Source organism: Cyrtonyx montezumae, unplaced genomic scaffold, assembly GCF_038088225.1.
Source record: "Cyrtonyx montezumae isolate F1298 unplaced genomic scaffold, pur_monq_1.0 scaffold_20, whole genome shotgun sequence".
Taxonomy (NCBI): domain Eukaryota; kingdom Metazoa; phylum Chordata; class Aves; order Galliformes; family Odontophoridae; genus Cyrtonyx; species Cyrtonyx montezumae.
The window spans coordinates 899847-915478 of NW_027071937.1; the positions used below are offsets into that span (position 1 = coordinate 899847).

General features: G+C 56.4%; 2 protein-coding genes across 3 annotated transcripts in view; one reads left to right on the forward strand and one right to left on the reverse strand.

The window, feature by feature from the left end:
• Nucleotides 1–557: 557 nt before the first annotated feature.
• On the reverse strand, nucleotides 558–6186 carry OLFML2A (olfactomedin like 2A). 2 transcript variants are annotated; one of them, XM_065737299.1, is made up of 8 exons: nucleotides 6083–6186; nucleotides 2927–3187; nucleotides 2740–2847; nucleotides 2382–2567; nucleotides 2044–2290; nucleotides 1738–1956; nucleotides 1469–1654; nucleotides 558–1367 (listed from the first exon to the last, which is right to left on the reverse strand). In XM_065737299.1, the coding sequence occupies exons 1-8, from the start codon at nucleotides 6146–6148 to the stop codon at nucleotides 766–768; spliced, it is 1875 nt and encodes a 624-aa protein (XP_065593371.1). In that variant the 5' UTR covers nucleotides 6149–6186; the 3' UTR covers nucleotides 558–765. The 2 variants fall into 2 exon arrangements, with proteins under 2 accessions (XP_065593371.1, XP_065593370.1); XM_065737298.1 differs by lacking the exon at nucleotides 6083–6186 and adding an exon at nucleotides 5123–5234.
• A 510-nt stretch (nucleotides 6187–6696) lies between these two features.
• NR6A1 (nuclear receptor subfamily 6 group A member 1) overlaps nucleotides 6697–15632 on the forward strand; it is a 60745-nt gene continuing 51809 nt past the window's right edge. The window contains exon 1 of the mRNA XM_065737148.1: nucleotides 6697–6766. Within this exon, the coding sequence (XP_065593220.1) occupies nucleotides 6697–6766 (70 nt within the window). The remainder of the gene's footprint in view (nucleotides 6767–15632) is intronic.

A 15632-nucleotide genomic window follows, 5' to 3' on the forward strand; every position in this document is an offset into this window, starting at 1 on the left:
GACCTGGAAACAGCAAATTCCTCTTTTTTCCTCAGGATGAGCCAGGCTGTGCTCCTGGCCCTCTGTGCCCGTGGGACGCAGCCATGGCACGGCTGCCAGGTGCCAGCCCAGCCTGGCTTCAGAAGGAATGACACAAGCACACAACGTGGCTTTATATCTGTTACTTTTTAATACTGTTCACTTCTAAATTGACAGAAACCAAGCCAAGCAATCCAGTGCCCTCGCCTTGCCTGGGGAGGAGTGCGAGGGCTGCAGCTCCCTGGCCACGTGCCCATCCCAGCCTGACACCGGGTGCTGGTGCAGGGCAGAGTGTCACGCCAGTGCTGCTCACAGCTCCTGTGAATGCATTTAAATAACAAGCTAATGAGTTGCAAAAGCAAAGGCATCTTAATCGCGTCTTCTAAAATAGCAATCGGTGGCTGTTTCTCCCTGCAAGGCAGCGCCCAAGTTGCACCCGCCCTGCAGGACGTGGTCCCGGGTGGGCCAAGAGCACCCAGGGCTGCAGCAGGTGCGGGGCCAGGCTGGGTGCAGCTACTTAGTGCTGGGGTGGGTGCTCAGTACAGGGGGACACACAGAGCTGAGCTCCTTGCCCGGCCCTGGGGCTCCCAGAGCCATCAGAGGTGGGATGCAGCCCCGCAGCCACCACGTCATGGGGGTGTCCCTGCACCCTGAGGCTCCCCCACCCCACTGTGCAGCACAGCTTGGGGCTTCAGGGTAGAGGGGGCTCTCGGGGAACCGGGCTGTCCCCATGGCCCCGGCCGGCACTCAGACCACGAAGTGCAGCCGGTACGTCATCTGGTGGCCGTTGTCCCAGGCGTAGAGCACCTTCTCCTTGGGGTTGTAGTCAACCTGCGTGGTGAAGGCGTACTCATTGAGGAAGGGCAGCCGCAGCTCTGCCTCGGTGTCCGTGTGCGTGTCGAAGGCGTAGGAGATCTGCCCCTCCTTCTGGCTGGAGGTGTCCACGGCGTACAGGATGCCGCAGATGATGAAGCAGTTCCCGTAGGCGTTGCGCTTCAGCCCCGTCCTCCAGGTGGTCTCCCTGCGCACCGACAGGTCCCCGGGGTCCAGGCGGCTCAGCACGATCACCTCCTGCTGCGCGTAGTCATCATCCGCAGAGGGGTAGATGACCCAGAGCCCGCTCTCATCCACCGCAAAGTCGATGTCCGAGTGCCCCCTCCACTTCCAGGGCGTCGTGTCCTCGTACACCACATCGTGCAGCAGCGCCCAGCCCGCCACGTAGCGCTCCTTCAGGTCGTACTTGATGATGTTCTTGGTGAAGGCACGGTTGTAGTAGAAGGCGCCGCGGTACACCACGTGCCCGGTGCCGATCCAGTTGTAGGGCAGCTTGTAGAGGTTGCTCCAGCGGCCTGGGGGGGTGGGAGGTGTTCAGAGCTCTTGGTGACCACAGCCATGCCCCACGTCAGAGGGCACTGAGAGCCTGGGGCCCCCCACCGCAGCCAGCCCTCACCCTGCTTGAAGTTCTCCAGGCTCCTGAACTCCACCAGGCTGTTGCCATAGTAGTAATTGGTGACATAGATGCGGTCATCCTTGGCCGCCGGGTCCTTCATCCAGGCCCCCTCATTCCGCCCATAGCTGTGGTGCTCCATGGGGGGGTCCACTGAGCGGATGGTGCCTTCACACTCCACCTCCTTCACTGCAGTGGGATGAAGAAGGGGAGGAAGACTCAGTGCTGCCCGAGGTAGCCCAGAGCCGCCCGCACCGCCCGCCTTCACCCACCTCTGTTGGGTACTTCAGGGCCCCTGGTGCTGACAGCCCCATCCCCAAGCGCAGTGCTAGAGGGGCTGTGGGTTGCAGTGTGTGGGGCCGGGGCAGTGCTGGGTGTAACTGTGGTGCGGGGCATCGGGGGCTCTGCACGTGTGTCAAACTGGGCCGGGGTGTCTGCGAGGCCCCGCTCCTCCTGCTGCTCCGGCACAGCTGCCACCCTGGCAGGGCTCTCTGTGCAGACACACAGTGGGGTGAGCACTGGCCATGGAAGCCATGGGACAGTGCCCACACCCCTGCAACTCCATCCTGGGCACTCACCACGGCTGCTGGCTGCCCTCTGTACCTCCTCCACCTGCCCGGACTTGTAGTAGGTGATGCCCCGCACCACGGTCTGCTGCTGTGCAGGCAGCCTGGGCTTGGCTGTGGGCTGTGGGCCCCCTCTCTTGGTGTTTTCCTTCTTGGGCTTCTCAGGCTTTAGTGGTTTCTCCTTGGGTGTGCGGGCAGGCAGTGCCTTGCGGACAGCAGGGAAACGTGCCACCTCCTTCCCACGGCTGCCTGCCGTGTCCTGGGGGAGCACGGTCAGAGCCCTGCAGCCCCTTCCCATGATGGAGCTGTGGGCACTGCTGTAAGCCTGCAGCATGGCGGGGCTGGGGTACCTGTGCCTTGCTGTCAGGAGCGGCAGCGGCGTCCTTCTGTAGCAGCTGGTAGCCCAGGTTGGAGATCTCCTTCTTGATGCTGATCATGATGTCAGAGTAGTTCTCGTAGCGCTTCATCTGGTCGGCGAGGTGCAGGACGCTCTCCTTCATGACGTCGTTGTCCCGACTCAAGTTGGTCTTGATGGTCTGGGAGAGTAGAGGAGGGGAGAGGGAGAGGGACAGGAAGAGGAGGGGAGGTGTGGAGCCCCATGGAGGAGCCCGCGGCACCCCCAGAGGTCCCAAGCACCCAGGTAACACCTGGCCACAGACTGTAGTGCTGCTGGGCTGGGTGCAGGCACGCAGCAGGGAAGGTGCTCACTTCCTCCAGTGTGTTCATCTGGGCCACCACCTTGTTGATGTAGGAGTGCACCTTCATCAGGTCCATGCTGTACAGCGTTCCCTCCAGGAGGTCCACCATGGACTGCAGCTGCGTGGGGAGAGCCAGACTGGGGTGGGGAGCAGAGCACCCCAACACACGGCTGTGGTGCCATGGGGTCAGGACGTACCTTGAAGAGCTCAGGTGCCTGTTTCTTCAGCTTCTCCATCTTCCACTCATTCTCACAGGGGTTGAGCGAGGAGGGCGGCGCGGTGCAGGAGCACTTGCAGTCAACCCCCGAGCTCACCGTCTCCACCGTGTAGAAGTCCTCCACGCGTGCGCTGCCGTCCCTGACGCGGCTGCAGGCGTCCTTGCTGAGCGGCCGCAGGATGCATTTACAGCGGCAGTCAGAGCCCTCCGAGGTCATCCGCACCTGGTCCTCACCCAGCGCCTGGGGGGATGCAAGTGGGGGGTCCTGTGGGGCCCACAGCCACCACTGGGTCCCTTCCACTGCATGCCCCATCCCAGAGGCACCTGGCCACGGGGCACAGCCCAACCCAGGCTGCTCTGTCCCACACCTGAATGACAGTGACAAAGCCCAGAGCTCCTTGTCCCCGCAGAGGAACACCGTATACCCAGGGACAGTGTGTCCGCTCCTGCTGCCATCTCCCAGCTGCCGGCCAGCCCCAGGCAAGCAGCTCTGTTCTCATGTGCTGCAGCATGGCCGGGGGGGCCCGCAGAGCTCACACCCCACACAGGGCTGATTGTTCATGCAGAGTGCAGCCGCCCCGGGGTGAGCTCGGCCCTGCAGATGGGCTCCCCCATGGCCCACGGCGCATCAAGGGCTCCCTTGTTCCCACACAAGGCCCTGACACACGCTAGCGAGCCCGGGGTGCTGTCTGCTGCCTTTTCCAGATAAGGAGCTGCTCTCTCCCCAGTCGTGCTTGGGAACAATGCTCCCAGCATGCGGGCTCAGCGATGCCGTATGTCTCCCAGAGTGGAGGTGGCTGCACTGTGGCTTTGGCATGGGGAACGCCACTTGCTCCCATCCCACACTGCTCACCCCACGCTGCGAGTAGGGCTGGGAGCTGCAGCACAGCAGCTGCAGCAGAGGTTTCCCCACCCTGGGCCAACGCCACAGCGGAGTGACGCCAGCAGAGCAGAGTGCTGCCTGTTCCCTCTCACACCCATCCATGCGAAAAAACTTCATCCAAGCCTGGTTTTGGCGGAGACATTGGCCTGGAAATAGTGGTTTGTGTGTGCTGCAGGCTGAGCTGCCCATGTGCTGCAAGCTGTGCTGCCTGTTGCAAGCAGGCTGCCCAAAGGGCACACGCTTCCCTGGGGGTCAGCAGGAAGCAGGGCCTCCTCTCAGGGACCCATCCTGGGAACATTCTGTGGGGCAGTGGCAGGGCCAATGCACCCCAGACACAGCTCCTGTGGGGAAATGGGGGAGTGCCTGCAGCCATGGGCACACCGGTCACTGCTGCTGGCACCCCTCCTGTCCGTGTCCTGGTGAGCCCCTTGGCGAGGGAATGCAGAGCTCAGTGCTGCACTGGAGCTCAGGAAAGAGTAAACCCTGGGTGATGGGTGTCCTCTGGGACTCTGGGGCTGGACCAGGGGGGCACCTAGCAGGGTTGGCTGAGGTCTGCCTTGAGCTCAGCCCAACTCCACAGCCCGTGGGCAGGGGCAGGTCCTGGTATGGTGTGGGGAAGGCAGTGTCAGGACCCCTGGCAGTGTGAGGGCCCTGTGGCCATGGGACCAGCGTGACTCACTCTGGGAACACCCGGTGGCAGGGCTGGGACATGGCTTTAACTCTTGTTGTCCCATCCTACACAACCCCAGAGTGCAATGTGGCGTGGGAAAGGGCAGTGCCTCAGCAGCTCTGCCAGCACTGTGCCTTCCGGACCCAGTGGTGGCTGAGGACGGTGACCAGCACTGCTCCCTCGGCCGCCACACGAGGGGAGCTCTCCTTCCTAAGGTTGCAGCAAAGCCCCCCCCTGTTTTGCATTTCTTTTCACAAGGAAACGAAGGACTCGGCGGCTGGGAGGAAACCATCGGGCTGCTGGCAGTGCTGCAAATGGAACAGGATCCCTCAACCTCTCGGCAAGACGCCGCGAACAGCGAGGGGATGTGAGCAGGGAGCAGATCCCCTTAGCAAACACTGCAGCTCCAAACCCCGCTGACCTCCCCGAGGCCGTGTCAGCACTTGTGCAAACAGGAGGGAGAGCTGCAAGCTCCATCCCTCCATCTCCACACGGGCTGAGCCAGCAGCACAGCCCTCCCAGACGGGGAACCCTGCTGCTGGCTCAGCCCATGCAGAAATTCACATCAGCAGCAGCATCCCAAAACCACGAGCACGGCAGCCCCAGCCCTCGCGCACTGACACCTTCCAGCCGTGGCAGCTTCCCGCGGGAGCACAGCAGGCCGTGCCATTTCCCTCCCAGTGCTTCTTGGCAGCGCTGCTCCGGGGAGGAACGGGGCTCAGCGTCATGCTTAGGTGGGGCATGCAGTGCGCCGTAGCACTGCCGTGCGTTGTTTGTGCTGTGCACGGCGCTGAGCAAACCAAGGTGGGAACAGAAGCTGGGTCCTACAGCCGGGCAACGAGGGAGCTCCCTTTGCACGGGCGGTAACGTGAATCCCCGTTCTGCCCGCTCAACGGCTTCCTTAAACAGGAACCGTATGTTCTATTTATACGTGAAAGGTTATAAACAAGGAAGTCTTAATAAAAAAGTCCTTTCTCCGGGGAGGTCGGAGTCAGGAGCATCAGCGGGGGCTGCACCCAGGGTCCGCCCCGGCCCCGCACTCAGTGTGGGGCGGTGCCGCTGAGGCCGGCAGACACACAACGGCTCCGTGGGACGGCCGCAGCCCCGCTTCCCCGTGCCGTGTCCGTGCCACGAGCCGGGGAACTTTCCCGGCGCTGCTTTGGTTTCTGGGACCCACGCGAAAGCGTTCACGCGAGCGCTGAATTTGCGCCATTTGGAGGGTGAGAGACCTTCGGCAACGAGTGCCGGGCAGCGCTGCGGTTTGTGCCGGGGGCACTGCGCGGGGATCGGCCCCGCGGGGAAACCCCGCTGCTCTCCGTCCTCGGGCGCTCGGCGGAGGCGGCTGCGGGGCACGACGACGTGCGGGGCTCAGAGCCCCCGCGCCCACCGCCGGGACCGCCCCGCGCAGCGCAGCGCAGCGCAGCGGGCACCGCACCGTGGGAACCCGCGCCGTCCCTCTCCCGAACCGCGCGTGGGGCGCTCCCTCCCGGGCTCCGCTCCCGCGGCTCCGCCCGCGCCGCGCACCTGACCCCGCGCTCCCGCCCCGCTCGGGTCCGCTCCGCTCCGCTCCGGCCGTTCCTTACCGTGACGGCGCCGCGCGCCGCGGCCAACGCCGGGAGCAGCAGCGCCGGGAGCAGCAGCGCCCGCATGGCGAGAGCGGCGCCGAGCGCCCGCACCGAGCACCCGCTCCGCCCGACCCGCGCGGGGAGGAGCCGCCCCCCCCGCTCCGCCCCGGCCCCGCGGCGGGACCGGCCCTGAGCGGCGCCGCGTTCCGTCCCGGCGGAGTGCCCGGTGCCACCCCGGGCCCGGACGGTCCCGCCCCGCCCGGTTCGGCCCGGCCCGGCCCCGCGCTGCCCCCCGCCCCGCACGGAGCGGACCCCCCACGCCCCCGATCCCAGCCGCCCCCTAGCGCCGCGCGGCCCCGCGTGGGACGGGGCGGGGCGGAGGGGCGGGGCCAAAGGGCGGCGGGGCGGGGCGGGGCGGACGAAGGCGGAGTCTGTCGCCCCGCGGGGATATCCGGCGGCGCGGGCGGACTACGCTTCCCGGCGTTCCCCGCGGGAGGCGGGGCGGCCCGGCACGGCCCGTGCGCGGCGCCCGCAGCGGCGGCTCGGGGCTGTCAGCAGCGCCCGGAGCGGCCATGGGGCAGCGCGGCCGCCGGGGCCCCTGAGAGCCGCCGCGCCCCGGCCCCGGCGCCGCCATGGAGCTGGAGCCGCCCGCGGAGCTCCCGGAGCCGCGCGCCGCCGCCGCCAAAGGACCGCCCCGCAACGGTGAGTGCGCGCGTGGGGCGCGGGGCCGGGAGTGCCGTGGGGCGGGGGGTGCGGGGCACGGCCCGGGCCGCGGGGCGCGGTGTCACGGCGCGGTCCCGGCCGGGGTCCCGCGGAGGGGACGCAACAAAGGCCGCGGCCGCGCTGCCCTCCGCCCCTCCCGGGCCCGCGCTTTGTGCCCCGGGCGCTCCCCCGACCCCGAGCGCCGCGGGCGGGAACCGCGCGGGGGGAGCGCGGCGGTGCCCCGCGCCGCTCCCCGCGTTTCGGGCCGCGCTCCGGGCGCTGCGCGCACCATTTGGGCCCTTTTACACTTCCAGTATGCAGCTGCCGCATCTGCACTTGAATGTCCCTGCCAATTTTTATGGCTTACGATTGCATTTTACCATCTTAAGGCACTTTTCTCTACAAAGGATTCTCTCAAACAAAAGGGGCTCCTTATCGGGCAGTGCCGGCGTTTGCTGCCTGCGAGCGCTGCCCGAATGCATCCGAAGCGGAGATGGGCATCTCTGTAACCCTCCCCCCTCCCCCCCCCCCAAATGGCCCTCGGGGCCGCGACCCGCGGCGCGCAGTTGCTGGATCGTTCTGTGTCCCTTTATGGGGCGTCCCGTTGGACGGGGAGCGTTGCATCTTCCCTTTCGAACTTTCTGCCTTGATGTGGGAGCTGTTGCCGCGGTGCCCCATTCAGCAGCGTTAGCGCTTCGCCTGCGTTCGCCGCTCTCCCCAGGGAGGTGCGGGGCTCGGGGCCCCTTTTGTTTGCTGCCGCTGGTTCCCAGCAGCTCCGTGCCCGCGATGCTGCCGGTACCCGCGGCTCGTCCTGCCGCGCGGTGGGTGATGTAACCCCGGTACTGCTTTGCCTCCGGAATCGCAGAGTGCTGACACGTTGCGGAGCTGCTGCGCGACCTTCAGCCTCAGCGCGGCCGGGTGCAGCGGGGCGGTGGGCTCATACCTGCGAATGGCAGCGGGCTGCGGGCTGGGAGCGCTTCCCCTGCGGACCAGAGGCTCCTTGCCCTTCTGGTACCTCGAAGTACGCTGTCTGTGCTCGCTCTTCAAGAAAACAATTAAAGTTTATGGCATTGTGTATAAAAGTAGGTTACATTAGCGGTGGCTCTGTTAAAACCCATTAATGAACTTAAGCTGTGCACGTGGCTCCCGGTTAACCCCGGGCGCTGCCGGGCTGTGCTGCGGGGGGGGCAGAGCCCCAGCATCGCTTTGAAATGCAGCGGTGCGGTTCTGTGTCCGCGGTTACAGCCGTTCCCACCTGAGCGGGTTTCCCTCATTACCGACACATTTGGTAGTGCTGCTCATGGACGTCGATGAGTGAAATACGTTATTGTTCGTATCGGTTCGTGAGGGCATCGGTTTCTCCTGCAGTGGAAGCAGATCCTCCCTGGCAGGGTCCCTCTTGTGCCCACTTTCTCTATGCTTTTATTTTTTATGTTTCTGTGAGTGAAACGTGAAAATAATCGGAGTGGCACAAGAGATGTGTTCAGCTCCAGCAGCAGCAGGGCAGCACCCGGAGTTAAGGTGAGGCGTGCTTTGCTGTGTGATGTCCTGTGGGGTGGTGGGATCCTCGCAGCCGGGCACAGCTCTGCCAGGGTGAGCTTTGCAGCAGAGAGAAGGGGAGAGCTGTGGGAGCACAGGGATGTGTGGCTCTCCATGTCGTTGCCCGCGTTCTTCCCTTTCCCGCAGCTCTCTTAGGACGTTACTGACGTTTTTAGTGGCTCTTTATGCTTGGTTGCTTTGCATCTGATGAGATAAGCTCGTGCCTAACAAAGGCTGCTCCGTGGATATTGCTGGGTCGTAGCTGACTCGCTATAAACATTTCTTTGAAGCTTTAGGAAGAAAAACAAATTGAGTTGTCGAATGGCAGTGCTGCTGAAGTCAGATGTCTCTGAAGGAAGGAGAAGTTATGGTGGGTCTGGGGCTCCGTGCTCACTCGTGTCCTGAGCCATAGCAGTTACCAGCACCGGGGTTCTGAGCTCAGCTACTGTGAGAAATAAGGTCTGTGACTTAGGAAGAACTAATTGCTCCAGTTCGATTTGATGGTGAGATGGAAAAATAGCTCTTGGTGTGAAGCTGGAATTCAGTATTGATGGCTTCTGTAGATGATTAATCGGGGGAAGGTTTGTGTGTGCCTCTGTGACTACCAGAGAGTGCTTAGCAGGCGGCGTGATGCGGCCCTGCAACAACTTTGTCCTTGTTTTGCTGTGATGTGTTGCAGAGACTCTCCAACACAGAAACGAGAAGGACTGTCCCAGTCAGGAGAGCACTTCTGAGGCTGTTGGGGAGCAGTGTTAATCCTGCTGTCACTGGCAGGTCGTTTTGGTGCCTTTTTTCAGGAGGGGAATGTGGAAGAGGTTCACTGTGTTACTGTTCAGATCTTAGTTGGCGGTAGCTTTGAACAAATGCGTTTGTGCTGCATTCTCTGAGAATGTGAGCACAGTTTATCCTGTTGATAAACTGCCTATTTAAATAAAGCCTTCAGCAGTGTAATCTGGTAATTCTAATGAAGTCATTTACATAAAGAATTGGCCCCGGATTTCATCAGATGGCTGCTGGTGAGCTGCGGTGCATTCTTTCCCTCCAGCTGTATTAAAGTGGCCTTTTGATCCTTCCTTTTTTTTTTTTTGAGCCTTTAAGCCACAGTGGTTATCACTTTGCAGAGTTAATTGAGAAAGGGAAGTTGGGGGACAGGAGGACCCTTTGAGATTTAGCTTAAGTCTTAATTATTACAGTTCTAATTACCTCATTTAAAAAAGAAAAAAAAAACAACTTCCAGATTTTACATTGACAGAGGTGGTTCTGTAGGAATTGTTTTCATAGAGGAAGCACACTGCCAGGGGGACAGCTTCAGTGAAGTTCTGTATTGGTAAATGATTACCATTAACTTACCTTGAAAGCAGTACGTGTCTGCAGTGCCTTAATGCTGCTCCAGCACTGTGATAAGGTGGCTGTGTGTGCAGGGGGTGCACGGACCCCGTGTCCTTCAGAAAGTGCAGGAGTTGTAGTGCCTCCTGTTGCCTCCTCATCCTGGTGGCTGCCTCTGTGTGCTGCTGCTGCTGGGAGGTGTTTCTGTCTGTGAAGGACTGGCATCTTAAGCTGTTGAAAGTTTCCCTCATGTGCATCAGGAAAAAACAAAGCTGTAATACCAGGCTGACTGCAGGCTGCTGCAGTGTCACTGCCTTGAGATAGCTCTTCCTGCTGGAACTTGATGGGATCTTCCAGTATCCCACAGGAATGTGGGATTTTGAAGCCTTTGCAGGATGGCTGTCACAGTGGTAGTAACAAAGCGGAGGATTTCTGGTCCATGGTGGTCCTGCCAAATGCTGCCTGTTCTTCTAGAAGTCTCTTCTTTCAGCCTCACAACCAGAACTTTTTTGTTTGGTATTAAGACTGGTCAAAGTGTATTGTTACTGTGTGTTATGTCCACTTCTGCTTTGAGATTATACATCCTGTGCCAATTCTATGGGCAGCTGCCGAGCAGTGCCCTTTCTGTTGGTGCAGGTCTTACCTGTGGATAACTTGGGTCACTGGCAGAGCTGTGCTCTGCTGTTGCACAGGAGGCTCTGCTGAGTGTTAAGATTGGGTTTGTAAAAGTTTGTGCGTCTAAAAAGAGATGAAACTTCAGCTCCCACCAGAACGACATCCCACGGGCCTGTGGTGGGGGCATTGCTTTGGTTTGTAAAACTGGAGAAGAGCGAGGCAGCATCTGCTGAGTGTGGGGCTGTGCAGGAGCTCGTGCTCCTGCCTTGCAGCAGTGCTACGGTTGTGGTTGTTTGGTGCTGCCAGCAGTGCTCGTTGGCTCTGAGCAGTTTGTCTTCACCTCCTTCCATTTTCCCACATACCTGATGCATGCTGTATTGCCTCGTCACCCAGATGCGTGAGCTGACCTTTACTGCTTCATCTTAATTTACACTGCTGCTCTCTTCAGTGAACTGTCCCTACCACAGGATGATATCCATAAAAATGACACTTCCTAGTCTTGAAAAAGCTCCCCAGGCCTGCTGGAGACGTGTAAAAAGGGCACCCAGCAGGAAGGGAGGCCCATGGCTCAAAATGCTCATCAATCATTTTCCTGGCACCAGGAAACCAATCAGCCCTTTTAAGGGACAGAGATGATCAATCACCGGTGTGGAAGCGGGAACCCCGGCCCTGTTGATGTCCCTCTGTGACGGCGTCGTGTCTGTGCTCACACACACTCGTGGCTCATGGGCATGGGATGGGGTCTGTGCTCTGTGTTAACAAGGCAAAGTGAAACGTGGCAATCTGAAGAAAGCCATTCAATCTTCTGTATGCAATCTAAGCTTAAGCCACAGGCTGTTTCTGGTAATTAAGAAGAGCTGTGTGTTTCTTCTAGGTCTTTCATTCCTATGTCTGTATCTGATGGGGATGTCCATCTCCTGCTCCCTGTACTCTGAACTGAAGTGCAGCAGCACAACTGCAGCACCGGAGTTATAACACTGTGCAGTTGCTTCATGAAACAAAGTTTGAAAGAGGCTGTGCTGCAAATGGGAGTGCACCTCTGGATGCTCATCCTTCCTTGTGTCTTAAATAATTCTGTGATTTTAAATATCTGTGTATATTTTTATTGTAGATAGGGATTGAGTTCTTTTCTGGGAAGATGCTGTAATTTGAAGCAAGTGAGTTGTTTATGACTCTGTTTCTATGAAGACCTGTGCAGTTAGTTACAGAACATGCTGTTGGCAGTGGGGTGGCTGTTGGTGCCATGCGCAGCTCTGCAGGGCTGCAGCCTGGTGCTGTTGGCTGCTTGATCTGTTTTCTTCCCTCCGTTTTAATAGTGACAGAAGTGTGACACAAACATTGTAATGACAGCACCAGCACTCTGTCCCCTCACGCTGGGTGCTTGCTGTGGGCACAGGAGCACTCTGTGCTGAGTGCTGCGTGGGGGCCAGCCACGAGCAGCATTTCATGCCAGCCCCATCCCTGAGGACCGGTGTCATTCTGTGTATCCTCTGTCTGCCAAGGAGTGTTTCTAGCCCTGAAAGCAAATGCTTCATCAGAAATACTCAGGTATCTCTGTGAGAAACCCCAGTGTTTAATGCAGGCTGTGGTAGGCTGGTTGTTGGGCAAAGCAGTTCCTGGGGCTGTGCCCATCTCCGATGCCCTCAGGTGCTGGGCAGCCAGGCCTGGCTTGGCACGGCTCGGCGTGGTGGCTGGTGACAGCATGGTCAGCTGCTCAGTGCTGGGGATGAGATCCTGGTTAGTAATTAAAAGCTTTGAGATGACCTTGAATCTAAAGCTGTCTTAGTAAATTTATGGCTTTTCTTTGTTGCAGGAGAGGTTAGGTACAATGGTGTGCTGTGCAGTGCGTGCTGGTGGCCTTGGCTGAAGGTGAGAGGTGTCCGGAGTGCAGCCAGGTGCAGGCTGGCCATGTGCACGTCTCCATTTGAAAACAAATGTGAAAAGGAAGTGGGGTGTATGTGGAAATAACCAAAGAGCAGGGCTATGTGCTCATGCCTAATTGCGTTGGAACTTAGTTAACTCTAAAATAATACTGAAATCCTTTCTTGTGTTCTTTTCGAGCTGTTGCCTTTTGTATTGAGCTGTGATTAGGAATTCTTATTGTTCTTTACTACAGAAAGTTATCCTATTTGTCTGTAAGGAAGATAACACCCAGTAGCTCAGAAGGTGATGCAGTGGTACGAAGTTAAGGTAGAACGAGCTCGAATCTCTTGTGGCTCAAAGAAAGGCCTCCTGCCATCTTGTCCTTCTCAGGGGCAGGGCTCGAGCTGCTTTCATTTCATTCAGTCCATGTGGACCAGGTCATGCTAGGATTAATGGTTTTGGTAGCATGTGATGTTTCCAAGCTGGGCCAGGGTTTATAGCTGGGATGGAGTGTGGTAGCCCAGTGCTCAAATGACAATCCTTGAGCTGCAACACTGGCCAAGCAGAAATGACCCATCTGTGAAATGTGGTGGACAGCGGGCTCCTGAGGTGGGAGTGCTCCTAGTTTGATTTCACAGGGTGTCTGATTTCTGTGTAACACAAAGAGAGAACTCAAATGTCTCTGGTCTGTAAGCACGAAGGTGTCAGGTGCTGCTGAGCCAGCTGCCGGGGAAGCGGTGCTGGGATGGAGGTGGCCATGGTGGCACTCTGTCCTGACTTTGCAGTGTGCAGCCTGGTGACTGGAGTGGTCCCCTTGAGTGTCTGCATGGCAAATGCTATAGGAGTGTGTTAAGCTAGGGAAAGGTCAACTTCTGCTGGAAGCTGATGGGAGCTGCTGTGGTGTTTTATGGATTTTTTTTGTTCAGTTGAATGGAGTACTGGTTAATTGCCACGCCTGTACTTAATTAAATTAGAATTAAAGCTTTAGATTTGTCTTTAGAGTGTCAGTGTACCCTAAACGCACTTGAAAGTGATTTTTTCAATTGGGAAGAGTGGGAGCTTCCTTTTCTTAAACAAGCCTGCATTTTTCCTGTGTTTAAGGTAAGCTGCAACTGGACACAAATATCCTCAAATATGAATATTAGGAGTGTTGCTTCTCTGTTAGAACTGTTTTCTGGTTCTCAAACATCTCACATGCTTTTCATGATGCTTCAGTGTGCTACCACACTTAAAATCTAATAAGACATGGCATCTCACAAAATGAGATTACAGCACAGACAGATGTGGATGGAATGAGGCCCAAGGAGAAAGGAAAGGTTCTGGAACTGTGAGCAGCAGGAGCTAATGCAGTTTGCAAACACGGCAGACAGTAGGCAGAGGGAGGTGGTGAGAGAGAATCAAATTTCCCGTTCCTTGTCTGTGTGCAGTCCTCATCCCTAGGAGGCCAGATGCTTAATGTAAGCTTCTCATGCTAACAAAACCCAAAGCTGGTGTTGATAGGGCTGCAAGGGAAGTTTGCCTGGTACTGGAAAGCTGTTAGTCACTGAATTTCATGGAAGTTGTTTGAATCAGTAATAAAGGAAGGAAAGCAGAATGGCAGCAGTAGGCTCCTGTGTATGGTACAGTGAGCATACCTGCTGCAACTCAACTATCTTGTTTGGTAATTATGCTTTGCAGGAATGTGCTGTATCTAGGCCATCAGAAAGCTTTCGCTCTTCCCAATGCAGTGCTCTAATGTTGATTATTCATTCAGTAGTTGATTTTAACGCTTCAGTCTGTGCAGTAACACTGGAGGAGTTTGGTTTAATGCGTAGTGCTTCCACCTATTTTTCATGTTTTAAGGTTTATGTCAAGGCCCATCCACAGAATAGTAAGTACTAACTAGTTTTCTCTCATTTTCAGGTTAGTGCAGAGAGCAGTCCTTGCAGGCTCTGGCTGTGTCCATTGCAGTTAGAAGTTGTAATGCTATCTCCACTAATTAAAATTTAAAGATAAACACTGTTAAATTCATTAACCTTGAGGTTAAGGGAAAGCTGTTTCCAGAGCTCATCGCATGTCCACGCTTCCCCAGGATCCCTGCTTGTCAGCACCATTTGTGTACCACTGAACTGAGAGGGCATGTCATGAGGAGGAGGTCTGGTAGTGCTTCTGGTCTGAAGTGTTGGTGGTTGGCATCTAGGGCCCCTGGGAATGCTGGATAATTTACAGCCTGGATTCTGGCATGTTCTGTGTGTCACACTGTGCTATCAGTTTTTGATGGATGAGTATTAATCTGCACTGAAAACTTTTCAAGAAATCAGTAGCACCTCTACATTCTGTAACATCAGTTCTATTTTTTAAGGTGTGTAAATGTAGGAGTCTGAATCAGTAGGCTTTGTTGTAGCAGTATGCCAAGGACTTGTGTTGGACAATATTTTACCAGTGACCAAAAGGTAAATGTAAGATTTTCTCTAATGTATGGACAGCACAAAGATTTACAGAATGATTATGCAATTGATCTTTTGGTGTTGGAGTTGTCAGGGCTGGCTGCTAGGCAGTATCCTATTCAACCAAAACATACTCCACAGATAGCAGGTGGAAGATCACATGTCTAGCAACAAAGATGGCATGCCTTCGGAAGGAGGAATTAACATTGAGAAGTGCTGGCTGTGAAACAGAAATCTAAGTGGCTGTCACTGCAGTGCTGTAGGAAAGCATTAATGCGATCCTTTGGGAGCTGGAAGTCCATCTTTTATTTTTACTGTCTAATACTGACAGTGCTGCATTGGAATGCTAATATTGTAATGCTGTGTAAAGCCTGACGCTGATTGTTTGTAATACTGGGATGTGGGACACTGCCCTGAAAGATCAAGGCAGCCTGATGGTCTTGGCTTATTCAGCTAATAAAAAGATTGAGTAATTATGCTGTGGAATTGCAGCTGCAGGAAAAAATCTGTTTCCATTTTAAACAGGACCCGGTACAAACAGATCATGGACTGAAGCTATGGGTTCAAATTAAAAATACGAAATCAACTGAAGTTTTCCTTCACTGTTAGTTACAAGTTCACTTTTGTGGGATTTTTTTGCCCTCAAATCAGAATATGATGCATTTAAGAACAGATGAGCCTTGTGATAAGGGGAATATTGTATTCTGGGGTCGTTATTTGTCTGTGATGATTGAATGGAAATGGACAATGCTGTCCTCGTTGTCTGCCTTGCTGTTCAGAAGCCTGGCTTCTTCAACGTGTCCGGTTCAGTACTTCAGAACATGTAATCCAGGTTTTGAATGAAACACCTTGGTAGTAAAGGTCACCAGCAGACTGTGGAACACTTCAGTATTAAGCTGTGAAGAAAGATTAATGTGAATCTCAATTTATAGGCAAAGAAACCCACACGTTTTATAAGGCTCATTTAGGTTTGACTGCAGTAGCTTCCTTCCCACTCAGTGGATTACCCCACGCATCTCCTGGAGCACTTTGGGTTGCTTGTTGGAAGGATTTTTTCGTGATTATGACTCCTTCTGCAGAAGAGGGGAAAAAAAAAA